We start from the raw sequence: 19,906 nt of genomic DNA, 5'->3' as shown, positions 1-19,906 counted from the left end.
GATTGACAGCATTGCTGGCCAGTGAACGATCCCTGGGGCGGGTCGATCGCCGGGCTTATCCCGCCCGTCCCGCCATTCTCGCTAGTTCGATCGGTAGCGGGAGCGGAGAGCGGACCCCAGAGAGCCCTGTGCAGCCCCACCGCCGCCGCCGGCCTAGTTACCATCACATCCCGGGAGGAGCCGCAGCTGCCGCAGCCGGCCCCAGTCACCATCACCGCAACCATGAGCAGCGAGGCCGAGACCCAGCAGCCGCCCGCCGCCCCCCCCGCCGCCCCCGCCCTCAGCGCTGCCGACACCAAGCCCGGCACGACGGGCAGCGGCGCAGGGAGCGGCGGCCCGGGCGGCCTCACATCGGCGGCGCCTGCCGGCGGGGACAAGAAGGTCATCGGTGAGGACCGGACGGGGACGGGGGTGGGGCGGAAGGAAAGCTTGGCGGCGGAACCGTTACCCGAAGCGGGACGAGCCGGCGGGCGCGCGGCCGGCGGGGACCGACTCGGCGGCGCGCGGCCACCCCTCCCCCAGGCCCCCCCATTCGCGGACGCCGGCCCGCCCGGTCCGCGTGCCCGAGGCGCGCCTGCGCCGCCTCCCGCGCCCCCTGCAGACCCCGCGCGGCCGCGCGCCCCTCCCCCTGGGCGGCCGCGCGCCGCCGACCGCGTGTGCGGCGGGGTCCCTCCCCTCGGCGCCTGCCCGCCCGCTGGCCGCGTGCGCTCGGGCCCGCACGCCGTTGTTGCGTCCCCCACCCGCTCCTTTCCGCGTGTACTCGGAGGGCGCGGCGCGCCGCCTACGCAGGCCGGAGTGGGCTGGGCGGCTTCCCTTTTCTCACGTGCTCGCCGCAGCGCCCGCCGTCCGCGGTCCCCGCGCACACCCAGCTCGGGCCCGCGCCCCGGGCCTCCGTAGCTGTGGGCTCACCCACGTGGACCGCGCGCCTGGCCGGCGGGCCCTGGAGAGAAAGGCTGTCAGGTGGCCGCGGGCCGCCGCCGGGCAACGCGGGAGCCACCGGATGCTGATGCGTGGCGGTTTAAAAAAAAAAAAAAAAAAAAGGATGTCTGGTAATTGTGGGTTTTTTTTTTTCTCCAGCAACGAAGGTTTTGGGAACAGTAAAATGGTTCAATGTAAGAAACGGATATGGTTTCATCAACAGGTGAGATGACCGCCTCTGAAGCCTCGTCCTGTCTCTTGCATGCTCTGCCCCATCTGTCGGCTTTGCGGACTTAGGATTGTTGGAGCTTGTGTAGGTTGCCACCTCTGGTGTATTGTTAGTGGGATTTTGTTTTCCTTGGTGACTTGAAAGGATTAGTGGATCTAGAGATTGTCTTTGTTTTGCAGCTAAATGTTAATCTAAAACTAACTTGAAAGGTACAAAGCGATTTAAAAGGCAAGCGGAGTGAGCCATCTCTTACCAGTTATGGCAAACTGAGAAAGCTAAGATCTGGTATAATTCCCTTAGGCTCAGGCCCACCACATTTTTATCCTCGTCATGCTTTTATACGTCACTGAAATTGGTATTTGAAAATGTGAGCCACTAATTATGTAGGTTGTTTACAACTTGTTAACCTCTAGAGGCAACATGATTTGATAATGCAAGTATGTCGTTTTGACTAAGGTTATAATTCCTTTGTTTAGCGTTCCACTTTATGCTGTTTTACAATGCCTCTGATAAATTTAGGGCTGTTTTGACAACAGTTGTTTTTATTTGCTCATACTGTAACATCTGGAAGAAAATGAATGGCCCGTTTCCTTTCCTCAATTTTTATTTCTCGTACTCCCTTGCCCCCAAATCGTACTTGCTAAAGCTTTGGTTGTAGCTTATTAGAGCGGTCTTAGTCCACGATAACATTATTTTTTCGTATTTGAAGGCAAAGCTACAAACTGCATCTTTAGGATTAATCCTTAGAGTTGTTTGTAGCTATAGTGATTGTAACAAGGGCAGTTTGCTCACAGTGCTCTTCATGGTCTCCTTGTCAGCCAGGCATCATATCCAAGATGGCTGCCAAGGCTAGTAGTGCAGTTACAAGGGTTTAGAGCACTGTGCACGCTAACAGCAGTATTGGCCTTACAGGTATGATACAGTCATCTCAGCATTTTCTGTCTTACATCCTTACTTACACTAGACGTTTGAAAGAACTTAAGAATAAGAGAAGTTAACACCAAATGTTTCTGAAATGGCCACTACTGAAGGAATCCAAATGGTCAAGATTAAGCTTAGGCACGCAGCTGGCTGGTGAAAAACCGTTAGTTACTCAACCATAAGGTATTGTGGAAGCGTTCGGAGCAAAAGAGATTGTAAGCATTTGATGGTCGGTTTTCCACGTTTGCAGTTGTGGGGAAAGATTTTGTCTCTTCCAAAATCTTTAGGAATTTTCCAGACTGCCTTCGGGACAGGCCAAGGCCACATTTTTTTCTTCAGTTTTTTGATAATGGGCTACTAGTGAGGAAGGAAGGAAGGGAATGCTTTGATGCCAGTATTTGATCACTTTTTAGGTGATCTCTGAATTTGTTAGCATTTCCATTAGTATTTCAGTCTTAATTAACTCTGATTCTCCTTATTGGCCCCACCCTTAAACCAGTGGTTTTCAAATTTAAGTGTGCTTACCTTGGAAGGGTAAAAATGCACATTCCTGAATTCTTCCTTCCCAGCTTGGATTCATTGGGTCTGGGGTACATTTTTAAGGACAATTCCAGGTGATTATGGCTTGTGGGCCTTACCTTGAGAAACGCTGCTTTTGACCTTTGACCCAATGTGATAGGATATCACTGGTGTGCACATTAAGAGGGACTGTAATTTGCAGGCTTTTAAGTAGTTTGTGCTTTAGAAATTGTAACATATGTTTTTTGTTTTGCTGCATTTGTTAAATGGACTTAGGTTATGATATTTTTCAAATGAACAATTGATAATCCAAGATAAAAGTAGTTCTTCATATACTCTAAATTTTTATTCTGTGAGATACCATTCCTTGAATCTCTGTTCTGACTTGCAGTCAACTCATTTGGCCATCATACAGGGCAAGTTAAATGTAAGTTGGCTTTTGATGATCCTTTGTTTGGAATGTCTTAACCTCAAGTATTTTGTCACACTAACTGGTTCAGATGTGCTTTACATTTCTAAAACTGGTTGTTTCAATGAATGATTCAGAGACTTGAACAAGACACTGTAAAACCTAACAGGTAAGTTCAGGAGAGGTTTACCTTACTTAAGGGAAAATGTATGTCTTAAAGAACTATAGTTCTGGAAGCTAGCAGGTGGTTCGGGGCTGGAGGCACCTGGCTCTCCTGAGAGAGAAAGTGTGTGTGTCACACACGTACTGTTTCTGTGTAAAGGGGAGGATGCAGTGTTGGGGATGATTGGTGTAGCTCTAATTTTAACCTTGGAATTCTATGAATTATATATTCTAGGTTCTTAAAGTGTTTATAATTAAAATACATTTTTAATGTCAAACTTTCTTTTAAAGGAGTGTACTTTTATTGTAAACATGTATTTCAGTCTATGTTATTGCCTGTGATAATTGTTACAGCCTTGTTAGAATTATTTTTTTAAGGGTTTCATTGTATGAAAGGTGCTAAATAAGAGTATAAAGATTTTAACACACCAAAAATTTTGGTTATATTTTGTTAGGCTATGTAGTCTAGGAATTCATTGTTATTCCTTTGTGTGCTGTGTCTGCAGAAGATAATTGGATTATGTGACTGGAGGCGTTTATTAACCCCCCAAAATTACTTTTCATTTTATAATGAGAAACTTCACTCAAGACTATTGAAGATGGCATTAGAAGGATGCCACGGGGTCAGTGGTTTCAGGGTTTGATTCTCTTTTAAATCTAGAAACTTGATTTTCTCTTTTGCTTCCAGGTGTTGAGGATTAATCTACGCTCACCAAACTTGTGAAAGATTGGCATGAATCAGTAACAATTTATTTTTCAACCGGACATGCATCTTTTTATAGTGACCAGAATAGGAATACTTTTCTGTTATCCAGAGTACTTAAAAAGCTGAGTTGTAAGGGTTGGGCAAGGTATTTGGAGCAAAAGGAATCAAACAGAGAAGAGATCATAAACTGGTGGCCTACCTGATCCAGAGTATCTTCTTTTTTTTAAGAGCTGTATTTTAGCTTTGGGGTCTTTAGTTCCATGTAAATGAAAATCAGCTGGTCGTGAGTATTACCACCTGTAAATGGGGCATGCATTCTCTTTTTACGACAGTCTGTCAGGCTTAGTTCTCTCCTGTTGTTGACTTCCCTTCCTATATGCATTTATGTGTATTACTTTTTACCCATGGTCTAGGATGATGTTTAATAAACCAAGCCAGAGAAAGGCTTAGCTGTCCCTCCTTAGAAAAATACTTAGTCATGGCTGTCAGGTTTAGTCTCCCTTTGCGGGGGCCCTACCTGTTGGGGATTCCACGTGTATATAACTGATCCTTCATTATGGTGGTGATAAAAGTAGCTAATGTTTATCAAGTATTTATGCTAGGAACTATAGTAAATGGTTAAAATCAGCTAATGGATTTAATCCAGCCTTTCAGGTAATAGGTACTATCCTGAAACACAGAGAGGTTGAGTAAACTTGCCCCAGAAGTGTAGCTGCTAAGTGGCAGAGCTAGGATTTTATCTCTGTTTTCTGACACTGGAGTTTGTGTGCACTGACTGCTGTTATTGCTGTCTATGAAAAAAGACCCTAGTCGTCTTCAGTGTGGTTGTTTCTACATGGTCTATATTATCTACAGATAATGGGGGCAGGGGTTACTCTTGGCCATTGAAAGGTTCCTCTTAAATGATCTCTAGCTTGTCACTAGAGCTGTATGCTACTAGTTCCCCAGATTTGAAAAGCTTTCTGCTTTTCACTGCCTATTTCATATAGTTAGGGATTGCTATAATATAATTCTAGTTCAGCGTGCAGATTGTCTTTAGGAAGTAAAGGACTTGCTTAATACCTAATATTGGGAGGCAATTAAGGAATTAAAAGAGTAGATCTTTAAACTCATTCTGTTTTTATATGGTCTGTGAACCAAGAACGGGTTTTGCCTTTTTATAAGTGTTGTTAAAAAAGAGAAAAATATACAACAGTCTGTGACCCTACAAACCCTGTTAAATTTAAGTTTATAGACCTGTGGAAAGATGATTGCCAAGTCTCTTGGGCTGTTAAAGTCAAACTGATCATAACTTGATCGCACAGTAAGAACCAAGAAATCATAGGTAGTCTGTAACCTAAATGAGTAAACGTTGTGGCACTAGGGAAGGCTTGAAGATTTGGTGGTGTGCTAAGGGAGGGATGGGGTGGGGTGGAAGGGGGTGGAGGCATAAAAAGACATACCTTCATTGTGCTACATTAGGAACTTTGAAGAGACTTCCATTTTCTTTAGATCCCTTTAGGATTTCTTTTTCTTTGGCATTCTCTTAACTTAAAATAGTATCCCTTTTTTTCTAAAGTCTCTTGCTATCTGTGTGATTTCTTTTTCCTTAAAGTCACTGCTGTGTTATTTACTGAAAAGAACAATATTCTAGATAGGTGAGAAAAATATGTTTTCATTAAAAATTTTTCAGTAGCAAATGATCTATTAATACCAAGAGGTGGCGTAGAAGAATACAGCAAAAAGAGTACACTTGACTGCAGGAGAATGGGAGGACTGGTGTGTGATACATGGAATGACCCTGTTGGAATACTGTAAGTCTATGCTGTCCAATACAGTAGTAGGTACATGTGGCTATTAAGCATCTGAGAAACTGAATGTAAGATACTTCAATATTTGATGTTGATCATGTATGTTGAAATGATGAAATTAGTTTTACTTGTCTTTACTTTTTATTATGGCTACTAGAGAACAAACTTAGATATTTGGCTTTACAAATAAGGCACTTTGCCCAAGATTATGTAGTTAGTAATGGGGATAGCCAGGATTCCAACCTTGGCTCCAGTGGTTCTGGTTAGGAGCTCTTAACCATTGTGTTCTATATCCCACCTTGCCCCTCTCTCCTCCTTCCTCTCTGATTAGTATGACAACATACTATAACATGCAGAGAACCATTTTGGTAATTCACCTGCTGCCTTAGATTGAATAGTGGTGGCCTTCTAGACAGAAATCCTTGAGGATAGGCCACATCTTATTTTTATTTCTTGTGCTTGAGCACAATGCCCAGATAGCTAACTAGCACAAGTAAATACCCAACAGTATTAAAGAATTGAGTGAGGCCTTTGGGCTTGCTATCCTTTCATCATCAGCCCAGTGGCTTGTGGTAGATTAGAGCTGGCTAATGTTAATGAATAGTAGACACTCAATAGATACTTTAAAATTGAGTACCTACCATGTTCCTATAGTATGCTGAGTGCTAGACAGAAGAATGGCAGCCTCTGTTTTCAGTGACTTGGCTCCATTGGGTTAGAGCTCATACTTTGGCTTGTGTCTAACCTTCCACCCTCAGTAAAGTATGGTAAAGGCAGAAGTATGCCTCTTGGTTCTCAGGAGGTAAGAGGCAGTGCTGGTAATGCCTCCATTCTCTCCTCATTGCATTAATAAATAGCTAAAGGTTAAAACATGCTTCTTGATGAGCCATTTTGGTCATCTTTAATTGCTGCTTTTCCCTATTCAGTAAGATCTCTAGTAGCCATGACATGCCTTTTTTCCAGTATTACTATAGATCAGGAGTCAAGAAACCCTCTCAGCACTGGTTTTATCTGGCTGGTGAGCAAAGAATGGTTTTTACATTTTTTAAGTGTTGAGGGAAGTGAGGGGGCAATATGCAGCAGAATCCTGGTCGGATTATATGAATAACTTTGTGTACTACAGGTGAGGATGTAGGGATGCTTGTTATTCATTGTTGTTCTCTCCCAAAATTGGAGAAACCATATGCTGTTATCTACTTCTACAGCTGAGATATGTAAAGATTTCCAAACTGGTCCTTTTTGAGTTTAAAACATGATAAAGCCCAGGGCCTGTGGAATCAAATTCTACCACTCTAAGCAGATGACCGCATACTTCATTTTCCTAATTTGTAGAACGGGGGGTTAATATAAAAGCACCTGCCTTGGGATTGGTATGATCTAAAGAGTTAAAGCGCTTGGCACAGTATCTGGAACGTAAACCCTCTGCAGTATAAGCTGTTAGGTGTCTAAGCTTTTCCCCTTTTGTGGGTGAAGAAAAAGATCCAGTTGGGGGCAGCTTTCCAAGGTTACACAGCTGTTAATAGTAGAATGAGGAGTAAAAATCAGGTTTCCTATTGGTAGTGCCTTGAACTTCTTGGTAGTCCTTTAACAAGTTGCAACTAGATTGATTTATTGCATCCATACTGTAGTATTATGGCTTGGCTAAAACTACATTTTTTGATCTGTCAAGTTTTTCCTTAAAATCTACATACTTTTTTTTTTTGGCTGCATTGGGTCTTCATTGCTGCGCACAGACTTTCTCTAGTTGTGGCAAGCAGGGGCTACTTTTTGTTGCGGTGCAGTGGCTTCTCTTGTTGCGGAGCATGGGCTCTAGGCTTGCGGGCTTCAGTAGCTGTGGCTCGCAGGCTCTAGAGCTCAGGCTCAATAGTTGTGGTGCATGGGCTTAGTTACTCCGCAGCATGTGGGATCTTCCCGGACCAGGGCTCGAACCCATGTCCCCTGCATTGGCAGGCAGATTCTTAACCACTGCACCACCAGGGAAGTCCCCTAAAATCTATATATCTTTTGACCATGATATATTCTCTTATAGACTGGTTTAGTGACAACAGAATAAATGAGTGTCACCTTGTCTGGCATGACATCATTAGTGAACATATATTGGTTTCCACGTAGCTCTGTACCCAGAAAACCTCTCCCTAAGCTGTTTTCCAAGAGATGATTTATCTTGTGTGTACTACCTGTCTTGTACTATCTTTAAGATTGTCCTGACTGGAGAAGTAGTTTTGGTGAATTTTTTTAATAGTTCTTTTACAATCCTGAAGTAAAATTCGTAGATAACTGCTTTTACTTCTTTTTATTGTGGTGTATAATATTTTCCATCTATAAATGTCTATTTGCAACTACAGTAGAAAAAATGTTGTATTGGCTACCCAGATACATGGGTGACATTATCGTCAGTAATGAAAAATCCCTCTCTTGAATGCTGCATTTTTTAGGAAATTATAATGTATATTAAAACTGTAAAATACTATATTCAAAACTCAATTAATTTACTTACGTGAAAGTCCAGTACCAAATATCCTTTACCTAGTCATCTGGCAAGTCTTACACCCTTCACTCCCTTTAATGGAAGTAGTGCCCCCTGTCTTTGGAACAGTCTTAGAGCTTAAAATTCAGTTGTGTTGGAGATGAAAGCTAATTAGTGGTGGCTGTGGAACTGTTCGTGATATATGTGGACCTATTTGACAGGTGGACATTATGACTAACCATTAATTCCTAGGTGTTCCTAATACTCAACTAGCTTATAAGGTCAGTTTTCACTCACCTGCTTTGGGTAGCTTACTGTGTGTGTGTGTGTGTGTGCGTGTGTGTAATCCTGTTTCCATATATTAAATGTCCTCATGTTATGATAATCCAAGCTATATGGATTCTTTGGTGCATACATTGCTCCATGGATCGGCAAGGAGCCAATAGTCAGTAAACCAATCAGGCTAGTTCGTTGTAACCTTTGTTCCTTTTGTCATTAAACACTAGAACTACTATTGAGTACTTTCTCAACTCTGACCTACTGACAATAGGGTAGGGTAAATCAATAAATGTCTAGAAATGTTGTTGCTCCTCCAGTGCTTCTTTTTGTTCATAGTATCATCACCATGACCTCCAGTCTCTAAGCTAAAAATTCAGATCATTCACCACTGCCCCCTGACTTCTAGCCTCCATTCATCCACACAGTTTTTCCCATATTAATTCAAGAATGATATCTCAAGTCTACTCCCTTATATACAGCCCCTTAGTCCAGGCCTCCATCAGTCCTAGTCTGGACTTCTGGTGTAGCTTTTATAACTAACAGGTCTCTTGGCTTCAGACTTTCCGTAATAGCAACCACTTTTTAACACCTAATTTTTTTTTTGCGGTATGCGGGCCTCTCATTGTTGTGGCCTCTCCCGTTGCGGAGCACAGGCTCCGGACGCGCAGGCTCAGCGGCCATGGCTCACGGGCCCAGCCGCTCCGCGGCATGTGGGATCTTCCCGGACCGGGGCACGAACCCGTGTCCCCTGCATCGGCAGGTGGACTCTCAACCACTGCGCCACCAGGGAAGCCCAACACCTAATAATTGATTGTGTTCTAATTTATCTCATAATTTATATGTCCACTACATAAAAGCGTTTACTGGCTTCTCTACCTATATGATGATTTAGCCCATATTCACCCTTCCACACAGCCACAGCCCTAGCCCTAGCCATATCCTCCAGCTAGTTTGAACCCAGTTTGCACTTAATTTGCTCGTTGTTGGTTTTACCCATGTCCGTGACCTTTCCACCTGGAACATCTTTCTCATTTTCCAGTAAACTCCTTTAAGATTTAGGGCAAATGTTGCCTCCTTTAATAGCTACTTGTAAAGTCCTGAAGCAAATATTTCAACCATATTTGTTTAAGAACAGACTGAAGATTGGTGTAAAATGGTGTCATATGAAGTGAAAAGGGAGGTTGTGTGTGCTAGTAAAAAGTTTCATTCATCTTCACCTCCTTAGTTCTCCAGCACAAACAATACTTGCCGTGTGAATGATGTCAGTATTGGTGGTGTTCATACTTGTACTTCATTGTGATCTTGTCTCTCTATTTTAATCAGTACTTTATTTTTAAGAGCAGTTTAGGTTCATGGCTAAGTTGAGCAGAGAATACATAGTTCCCATATACCCCAGGCCTACACATTGCACCCATGACTTCCCCCACTATACTGTACCAAAGGGATATACATTTGTTACAATTGATAAATCTACTCAGACACATCATTATCATTCAAAGTCCATAGTTTACACTTAGGGCTCATTCCTGGTATTGTACATTCTGTGGTCATCTTTATGATCCTCAAGGAAAGTTGGGAATTGGAAATGGTAAAAAGGAAATGATTGAGGATGAAGTGAGAAAGAAGGAAGCTAGTAATTAATGGAAGAGAATACGTTCATGATCTCTCCTACTTAGGTTAGTAACCGTGCTTTTAGAGGTAGGAGTGGGTTGTGCAGGAACGCTGTTCAGTGGGATGAGGAGTGACAGAATGTATGTTGCTAGTCACTTCTATCCTCTTAATAGCTTAGTAGGTCACACTTTATTAGTCTTTAATCCTTCTAAGGTAGATGGTGAGAGTTATTAGCAAAACCGTCGTGGCTTACTGGTTGTGTTTTTGTTTTGTTTCTTAATTTCCTAATGGCTGGTTGGCAGCCAAGAAAGTCTCTAAAAAGGGGAGGGGAGTGCACAAAGGACCAAGTGTATTCTTAATCTTTGGCAACATGAAATGTAGTGTTCAATTTTATAACTTGTTCAACTTGGTTCTATCTTGTAGGAATGACACCAAGGAAGATGTATTTGTACACCAGGTGAGTGCTCGTGTGGATATTTACCCTTCTGGCTCAAGGCTTGTGGGAAGAAAAGGGTGGATATCTTGTCAACTACTGTTCCTTGCAAAAAGGTTAAGTCCAGTCACCAAACAATTTAGTTCCCACAGGAAGAGGGGTAGTACAGCTTAAATGTGTACATTGAAACATTATGTTGGCAGTTTACTTAATTAAAATAGGTGTTTCACATTGGTGTTTTGTTAATGGCTATAGCTTTTTTAAATGTTGAATCTGCTCTACTTGTTACACTAAATTTTGAAACCTAATTTCAGATGAACTGAAAACCTCCATTAATCTAAACTCGAACTAATACCATTGCTATAGATACACAGAAACTTTGACAAGATGCTGTTAGAATTACCTCTATGGTAAGGACAAATAACAGTAATCCTGGGAGAAATCGGCCAAAGTTGCAAACTATATTAATTTGAAATGAATGTTGAAAAACTGGCAAACGTAGCATAGGTCCTTCTGTTATAACAGGATAGGTGCTACATGCTGAACTTCCCCCACAAGTACCATTTAAGGAAAATATTTTGGAAAATGCTTAAACATTAAGGAGTTTATTGTTAAAGTAAGCCACTACCAAATGAACACTAATATTTCAACCTTAAGTATATCATAGGCCCCACTGGACTTAATTATCCTCATAGGAATGCAGTGGGTAGGAAAAATGTTTATAAATGTGTACTTTTATGTACTCTGAGTTTTGTTTTGTTTTTTTACTAAGACTGTTGAAATATTGTCAACTTGTATTGAAAATCACTATAAGAACTTTTTAACCACTATACTGTCATGTAGACATCAAAAGACAAAGTCAGTCTACACTCATGCCTTTATTCAGGGAGGTATGAGCGTGGCTGGCAGCATACTTCATAGGAAGGGCTGTGTTAGGTTGGTGTGTTGTAGCTCTCTGAAGTGTCCTGTACAGCACTCAGTGGCAATCAAGGGGGAAGCCAGATCAATTTCTAGATACATCGAAAACCCTGTCCAGTAATCACAGGGTCAAAAATAAGCATGGAAACTTTTAAATTTGAAACAAATATAGGACTGCTCAGGCAAAGTGTTATATTAAAACAAATGTTTATTTTATAAGATTGAATACCAACACTTAACCTGTTCCTTACTTCCTTTTTGCATGTTCAAAGGAATTTGCAGAATTAGGTACAAGAGACAGCAAGCTTGCCAGTCTTGCTGCCTGTCAGCAACAGTAAAGGGTTTGGGAAGATTGGGGAGGGCATTGAAAATGCTGACCAAAATAAGAGTTTGGGATTTTAATTACCCATACTTCTGCTATCCCCTATGACTGCAGATAATTGAGTTATATGAAAGGTATGAAAACTTTGTGACAGTTTAGATGACAGATGAAATCAATTATTTGGCTGAATGCATATCACCCGCCTGTACCAACCCACAAGGTGTCACCAATATGCTTTCCTCTTTATTTTGGAGGTGGTTTCAACATTTAGTTGTTTCTTAGGACTTTGGCTGCTCAGGTCTTGGTGGTGTATCAAGGAGACTGCAGTTCTGGGCAACTTAGCTTAATTGGCTTCAGATTTGTTGGTTGTCCTGCCTCCTCTGGAATGGAAATGCATGAGTGATCCTGTAATGGATACCGCTGTGATGTAGTAGAATGAACATGGGATTTGGAGTCCCAAGACCTGGATTTAGAAAAGTCCATACTCTGCCACTTATTAGCTGTGTGACCTTGGGCAAGTCACCTAACTTTTTAAAGCCTGTTTATTACCTTAAAAGAGGAATAATAATGCCTCACATCATCTGTCATAATGAGATTGAGTGGGTAATGTGTGGAACAACTTTATGGAAGTACTACAAACGTGAGATATTATTCTTCCCCTTTAACTTTGTCGTAGAAGTCTGGAGAACAAGTAACAATGTGAGATTTAATGTATTCTGGGGAGGTAATAACCAACTGTCCCAGGCAGTCGGAATATTAAAAGTGGCATAGTTAATTCATGTGAATTGCATTTCCATCGAAGTATTACCACAGTCAGGTTGGAAGGGATTTTGGTTGACATTTGTAATTGAGTTTGATATGGTAACACAGGGACAAAGTTGGTTTGGTCAACTTTGAAGCATGCAAAACTAAACTCGCCTGTCATCTAAACTGGCCCTGTGTGGGGCTAGCTTCTACTATTAAGTGCAGTCTTTGGGGATAGATGGATATCCTCATTTTGTTCAAAGCTACATATAATGCTTTTGCAAAAAGCATTTTAAAATATATATCTATATAGTGTCTGTCTTGAGTGTTAAATTACTTGTTTTAGTTTGGAAAATAGTGGTAAAATGCTGGGGCCTTGTAAGATTGGAGTATTTTGGTTGAGGTTGGGGGTAGCATTGGTCCCTGTTTTCCTAAATTTATTGATGGTTTGGTCTTATTTAAAGCTAATTTTAAGTGTATATCCAAGCTAAAATATTGTTGACTCTGGTACATTTTAAATGAAAAAGCACATTATTCTCCCCTGTTAATCTATTTTTGGAATGTGATATTACTAGACTGCCATAAAGAAGAATAACCCCAGGAAGTACCTTCGCAGTGTAGGAGATGGAGAGACTGTGGAGTTTGATGTTGTTGAAGGAGAAAAGGTGAGGATGCTTTTTGTGTAAAGGTTTGACTTCAGTATGGAAATATTTTGGAGATCTCATCCATTAGGATGGTGGCTCTAATGTGGATGGATGGGTCAGGTGACCACTTGAACACAGGTGCATCAATCCTAATGTGCTGGCTGCAGTTAGAGGGCTATCTCTTCAGAACAGTGAGGAACTAATATTTAATCATTTCTATGCACCCCTGGCCACAGAGACCCTTTTTTATTTGCTTTGTGTAAGTTTTGTTAAGTGTACTTAATTCCATTGTCCCTATCAATATATGATGGCTTTTGTAGGGTGCGGAGGCAGCAAATGTTACAGGCCCTGGTGGAGTTCCAGTACAAGGCAGTAAATATGCAGCAGACCGTAACCATTATAGACGCTATCCACGTCGCAGGGGTCCTCCACGCAATTACCAGCAGAATTACCAGAATAGTGAGAGTGGGGAAAAGAATGAGGGATCGGAGAGTGCTCCTGAAGGCCAGGCCCAACAGCGCCGGCCCTACCGCAGGCGAAGGTTCCCACCTTACTACATGCGGAGACCCTATGGGCGTCGACCACAGTATTCCAACCCTCCTGTGCAGGGAGAAGTGATGGAGGTAAATGTGATTTTATTTATTTTTAACTGCCGTGGTATTCAGACTTCTGTCTGGTTGGGTTTTTACTGGTCCACATTGGCTTGATTTCCATTGCCTTTTCAGGGTGCTGACAACCAGGGTGCAGGAGAACAAGGTAGACCAGTGAGACAGAATATGTATCGGGGTTATAGACCACGATTCCGCAGGTATGGTTTGTATTTTAAAATTTCTCGAGCATGTATTAGGACTCAGCAGCATCATGCTTCTTCTGCAGGCTTTTTCAGCCATTTATCTGTTAACACTTCACATTTTCTTTCATCAGATACTTAAGAGGTGAACTGAAGTCAGTTATCTTTGAGAATGTGTTCTTTGCATCTTTGCTGGCACTGGTTAAAAACACCTTTATAGATGTGGTCTACTTTATGCAGTTGGTTTTGTTGTTGTTTTTCTCTAATGAGGGTATGGAATTTCACATTTTCTGTCCTTTAACAGGTAAGAGAATAGTAGTTTAAACTGCATTGTATTATAACTTTAAGACCTGGTTCATTGGGAGGGAGAAAGGTAAAAGGTAAGCATATCTTTTTAACAGAGGGTATTTAATTATTAGAGTATAGAGTAATTACGGAAGAGCTCCATGAGCCAGGCACGTTTATACATATTGTAGCACACTGAGGCGGTGTTCCCAGTCCCACGATGTTAGGATTGACTGGTGTAGCAGTTATTTCTTATAAGGGAATTTCTTTTAAGTTAGTTAAGTTTCTTTAAGTTTTAAGTTATTTCTTTTAAGAGCATTGAGTCTCCAGATGTGATCCCTAAAACTAACAGGTAGTATACTATTTTAAACCTAGACATAGATACCTTGTAGAAATACTGCTAATAGTCACAATATGTTTTTTAAATAGTGATAATGTTTATCTGTGATAGTGATAAATGGTCTAAAATAGGCTTTCATGGCAGTCTATCCATTTAAATTCCAAGGGCAGAATCCTTGGTCTACTTTTTCTTACATTGTAGAGCTGCTTAAATTTTCTACCTAGTTTCATTGGTGTTCTTGAAAATAGCAAATGAATTTTTGTTGTCAAGTGCTTCTGTTTTACTGTTTACCTTTTGGTTTAAGTTAGACTAAATGGTCTCATTTGAATAAATAGACTAGTATTACAGTGCCAGATAATTGCTATGGTGAGATAGATAGATAAGGTAGATAGATTGATTTGCCTTAATGTTTATAGTTTATCAACGAATGCAGGGCTTTCCAAACTATTTAGCCAAGAATTTTTTGTTCAAATGAGTAGTAAATGACACATGCTACTTATAATCCATGGGGTGAAATTCTGATTGCTGTAGCTCCAAGAGCAAATTGTAAGAAATCTGAGACCAATATAGCAGGAGTTTTGCTGAGAAGGAGACAGATGAGGTGGCAATAAAGGGAAATGTGTCATCAAGAAAGGATTTTTTTGTTTGAGAAATAAGAGCATATTTGTAGGCTGGAAAACGTAGTAAAAGAGGACAGTTGTCAGGGAAGTAACTGCTAGAATTGTCTTAAGTTAGGATAGGGTTTGGTCCACAAATAGTGGGTTAGTCTTTTGCTAGAAACCATGGGCAATGCATGTGTAAGAAGCCAGAGTATATGGGCCCCGGTATGTTAGTGAAGTCAAAAGGAGAGAGAGGTGAGAGAGATTTGGGGACTTTGGGACAAAGATGTGAAATTACCTCTAGAAGAGAAATAGGGGAAATCAAATAATAGTGTTCAGAAATTTAAAGTGGGTCCACCCAACGTGGTTGTACTTTTCCAGCCATTTTGAGCAGCAGCCTCAGATTAGGCAGAGAGTTAGATTTGTTCAGCATTTGTCTACCCAAAGATGACTGGGTTTGAGATTGGTTATGATTAATGGTGGACTTTATACTTGGAGAAAGAGGAGAGAAACAGATTAAGGAAGAGTAAGTGACAGAATGAGTGATGGGATCATTGGATTATAGGTCCTAGTGGAAATAGAGTGGGAGAACAAGACACCTGGAATAAACCAGGAAAATAAGTAAGGGGTGATTAGAGAGTGGAATGCTTGAAGTTGAGAAAACCTAGGTAGCAAACAAGAATTGGATGAGAAGTAAAGAATCTAAAAGCCCATATTATGTGGGACTGTCATGATAATTACAACAGGAAAAGTGTAGTAAAGGAATATGGCATAACATAAGATTTGAAAGCTTGGGGTTTTAGAATTCACTTTAGAAGCCGCAGTGATAGGGGTGGGACAGCCACCACTTGAAGGCTACGGGAAAGACGGCAGTTTTACTGAGGACTGGTCAGGAGTTCACAAAATGTGGGGAAACGGTTTCAGGAGAAGGGGGGGCGGGTTGGGAGAGGTAGGTGGGAGATTGGAGGGGTTAGAGGTGAAAAATGGAATGTATGGATCTAAATAGGAAATTAGAGCCTATTATGACCTATAATAGGTATAGAAGGATGATACTAATCTTGGTGTTCATTTAAAGCATGCAACTGAGTGGTATTTAGTATATTCACAAAGTTATGCAGCCATTACCACCGTCTAATTCCAGACATTTTCATCACCGCCATGCTCCCCCCAGTCCACCACCACCCACAAAGTCCTGTATTCATTAATAGTCACTCTCCATTCCCCTCTGCCCCAGCCTTTGGCTACCACTAATCTGCTTTCCCTGTCTCTGGATTTGCCTATTTCGGGTATTTCTGTGTCTGGCTTTCAATTCACATATTTTTAAGGTCATCCATGTTGTTGCATGTATCAGTACTTGATTTCTTTTTATGACCAAGTCATGTTCTATTGTATGAATATCACAGTTCTTCATTAACCAGTTGATGGGCATTTGGGTTGTTTTCTTTTTTTGTTGTGAATAATACAGTAATCACATAATGGACACTGTTTTGGCTATAGACCGAGGAGTAGAACCGCTGGGTCATATAGTAACTCTGACATTTGTTGCCAAGCTGTTTTGCAAAGCTGCTGCACCATTTTATATTCCCACCAGCAATGTATTGAGGGTTTGTTTCTTCACATCCTCCCCAACATGGTTATTTTTCAGCCTTTGGATTATGGCTATCCTAGTGGGTATGAAGTGGTTTTGATTTGCCTTTCCCAGTGACTAATGGTTGTTGTGTACTTTCATTTATATGAAGAGAGCATCTTTTCTCTGGTTTTGACTTCCTGCCTTTTTAGCAAGTGTTCATCTGTAAAGGTTAGTTAGTACTTGTTCCCAAACCTGGTTACCTTAAAGCCCATGTTTTTAAATGACATCAAGGTGTTGATAGTGTTGTACCACCTTTAGTCCTTTCATGGCTAACTTTGTAATAGATTATACTATGGGTAAAAGTTTACAAGACTATTAAAACCAGTTTTAAACGTTCATCTTCCAGTTTATACTTCCAAATCGTTTTCCCAAGTCATACTCAATTTGTGGAATAAAAGCCAAATTTGCTTTTTTGATTTTGCTAAATTGCCTGCGGACCACTTGGTAAACAGAAAGGCCAGATGTGTTAATACTGGTGGCTAGGTTAAAGAAAGAAGGTTTTATCATTGCAAGTTTGCACAATGTTCATTCCAGGGGCCCTCCTCGCCAAAGACAGCCCAGAGAGGACGGCAATGAAGAAGATAAGGAAAATCAAGGAGATGAGACCCAAGGTCAGCAGCCACCTCAACGTCGGTACCGCCGCAACTTCAATTACCGACGCAGACGCCCAGAAAACCCTAAACCACAAGATGGCAAAGAGACAAAAGCAGCCGATCCACCAGCTGAGAATTCGTCCGCTCCCGAGGCTGAGCAGGGCGGGGCTGAGTAAATGCCGGCTTACCATCTCTACCATCATCCGGGTAAGTAAGCGTAGATGGCCTTCTGGCCTCTGAGCAGTCATGAGTGGTGTCCATTAATGAAAGAGAAAAAACCCCAGTTCATCCGGTAAGGTAAACCACTTAAACATACAATATCTTCTACCCAAACTAATCATAACATGACCTGAATATCCCATTTTGGTAATGGGGCGTATGAGAGCCATACTTTGGCTCACTGACACTTGGAGGCCTAGCTTTACATTGTATCTTGAATATGAGAGCCTTCTGTCAACCTTTTTGGATGATTTTACCAGTAAGCAGAGGAAAGTCTTGCTAACCTTAACCTTAACAAGTAATGTTAATTACATTGCATTATTTTTCATTTTTCAAAAATAAGTTGGATTTTAAAAAAAAGTGGGATAGCTGCTAGGATTAATAACCTAGGTGATAGTGACCAATATGGTTGGTCTCTTTGGGAAAAATGACAACTTTGGCATTGTATCATCAATTCCAGAATCAAGGGATTCCCTTTTTATTTGATTCTGGGAGCCATTTGGCACTAGAATTATTATTTTCAGCCACTGATACTTTTTTTCCCCTCTGTACTATTTTCTGAGTGTCAAAAGGTCATCCAGAACCTAGGAATAACCATTCGTGTTACACAGCAGGGTCCCCCCCTGTTATGAATTGCTGTGTTAAGATAAACCAGTATGAGATTTGTTAATGCCTTCCCTACTTAGCTAATTTGAATCTGGAGCAGTTTGGTGTACTAAAAGAAAATTGCAGTGAACTGCACAAGATAATTTAAAAACTTTTTTTTCTTTTACAGTTTAGTCATCCAACAAGAAGAAATGAGTACGAAATTCCAGCAATAAGAAATGAACAAAAGATTGGAGCTGAAGACCTTAAGTGCTTGCTTTTTGCCAGTTGACCAGATAACTAGAACTATCTGCATTATCTATGCAGCATGGGGTTTTTATTATTTTTACCTAAAGACGTCTCTTTTTGGTAATGACAAACGTGTTTTTTAAAAAAAATAAAAAAGCCTGGTTTTTCTCAATACACCTTTAAAGGTTTTTAAATTGTTTCATATCTGGTCAAGTTGAGATTTTTAAGAACCTCATTTTTAATTTGTAATAAAAGTTTACAGCTTGATTTTTTCAAAAAAGTCAACAAACTGCAAGCACCTGTTAATAAAGGTCTTAAATAATTGTCTTTGTGTATATTTCTGCCTTGTTCGTTTTAGTTTATAAGTACTTAGCTGGTTATAGGACCCTTATTAGCTTAAATCTATCTGTAGATAGGTGGTACTCATTGGTATTTACTCAGGAAATTTTTTAAAATGTGTAATCCTTTATTGAGTAGCATGCCTGTGGGCCCGTACTGAAAATTAGAAAGTTTCCTATGGTAATCTGGCCATTTTCCTTTCTGTGAGCTGTTTTTACTGGGAGGCAGTGGTAAAGGAGAAGAGAGAGGGCGTGGTCTAGTGGAGACTAACTGGACTCTAATCCTTGGAAGCTATTTATTTGTGCCCTACTGTGAGTTACTTCAGCCTGTGGATTGAAGGATACCCACCTTAGTTTATCAGATGCCTGCCACAGAGACTGGTGTACTCGGTTAACACAGCTCCTTTGCTTGGGCACTGGAGACGGTACCCACAAATAATGGAATGCTTGTGTGAAGTCTGCTTAAAGAACATAGAGGTCAGTGACATTCATTTTGTTCTCAGCACCCTTGTAACCTAAGCCTGTTCTGGCTCTTGTTTTATAATGTCTTATTAAAATGCCCTTTGGCTTCCTTTGTGGAATAGTTAATGACTGCTGTCTAGAGACTAATTCTGGATCATTCTGGCCAGCTTTTGAGGCCTTTGGGTTGCTGGATAGTGGGCTTAGCTTGAAAGCATGGACTTCAAGAAAATTTGTGTTTAGAAGTGGCAGTGGTGTAATAGACTTAGCCCACTACCAAACACCACAGTACTTGGTGTTGAAGAAGAAAAGAATCATCACCGAAAGGGCTCCAAGGGAAGTAGCATCCTAGGCAGGAGTCTGGTTAGAGATAGAGTAAGAGAACATTCAGAGAAAAAGCTGAACCCAGAGGTGACTGAACCCAGAGGTCACAATGGAGGGTTTGGGAAGGGGGAGCAGTGTTGGGTCGATGAGGAGCAGGGGAGAGCTAATGGGAACTGTAGTGGCAGTGAATGGGAATCTGGTAGAGATGAACAGGCAAGTGTAGCCCGTGACAGGCTTAGGCCTGAGGTTCTGCTAGTGGAAGGATTAGTCTGGCACGAAGGCTGGTAAGCTGGCTTGTGGCTGGGGAAGGAGCATTTTTGTTAGGAATTCTGCCTCTCCCTGCTCTGAATGGTGCCTCAGATATTGGAAGGGCTGCTTACATCCCGTCAGTCTGGCTGCCTGGTTTTAAAGGCATAAATGATA

At 41.4% G+C, this 19,906-nt stretch overlaps 1 protein-coding gene across 1 annotated transcript; it reads left to right on the top strand.

Annotated features, from left to right (window-relative positions):
• The first annotated feature begins 69 nt into the window (after window positions 1-69).
• YBX1 (Y-box binding protein 1) lies at window positions 70-18,689 on the top strand. Its single transcript, XM_081255636.1, has 8 exons — window positions 70-388; window positions 1,078-1,141; window positions 10,435-10,468; window positions 13,004-13,093; window positions 13,393-13,695; window positions 13,798-13,880; window positions 17,251-17,516; window positions 18,304-18,689. Exons 1-7 carry the CDS (start codon window positions 223-225, stop codon window positions 17,483-17,485), a joined length of 975 nt encoding a protein of 324 aa, XP_081111762.1. The 5' UTR covers window positions 70-222; the 3' UTR covers window positions 17,486-17,516; window positions 18,304-18,689.
• Window positions 18,690-19,906: the final 1,217 nt, after the last annotated feature.

This window comes from Mesoplodon bidens (genome assembly GCF_964165515.1).
Source record: "Mesoplodon bidens genome assembly, chromosome: 2".
In the NCBI taxonomy this organism is placed as follows: Eukaryota; Metazoa; Chordata; class Mammalia; order Artiodactyla; family Ziphiidae; genus Mesoplodon; species Mesoplodon bidens.
This window is presented reverse-complemented; position numbering and strand designations above follow the sequence as displayed.

What these genes read in the sequence shown, in the direction of transcription:
- YBX1 (XM_081255636.1), top strand. Translation starts at nt 223, where the DNA reads ATGAGCAGCGAGGCCGAGACCCAGCAGCCGCCCGCCGCCCCCCCCGCC. An exon ending in CGGGGACAAGAAGGTCATCG is followed by an intron (nt 389 to 1,077) that starts GTGAGGACCGGA and finishes TTTTTTCTCCAG; the next exon opens with CAACGAAGGTTTTGGGAACA. An exon ending in GGATATGGTTTCATCAACAG is followed by an intron (nt 1,142 to 10,434) that starts GTGAGATGACCG and finishes TCTATCTTGTAG; the next exon opens with GAATGACACCAAGGAAGATG.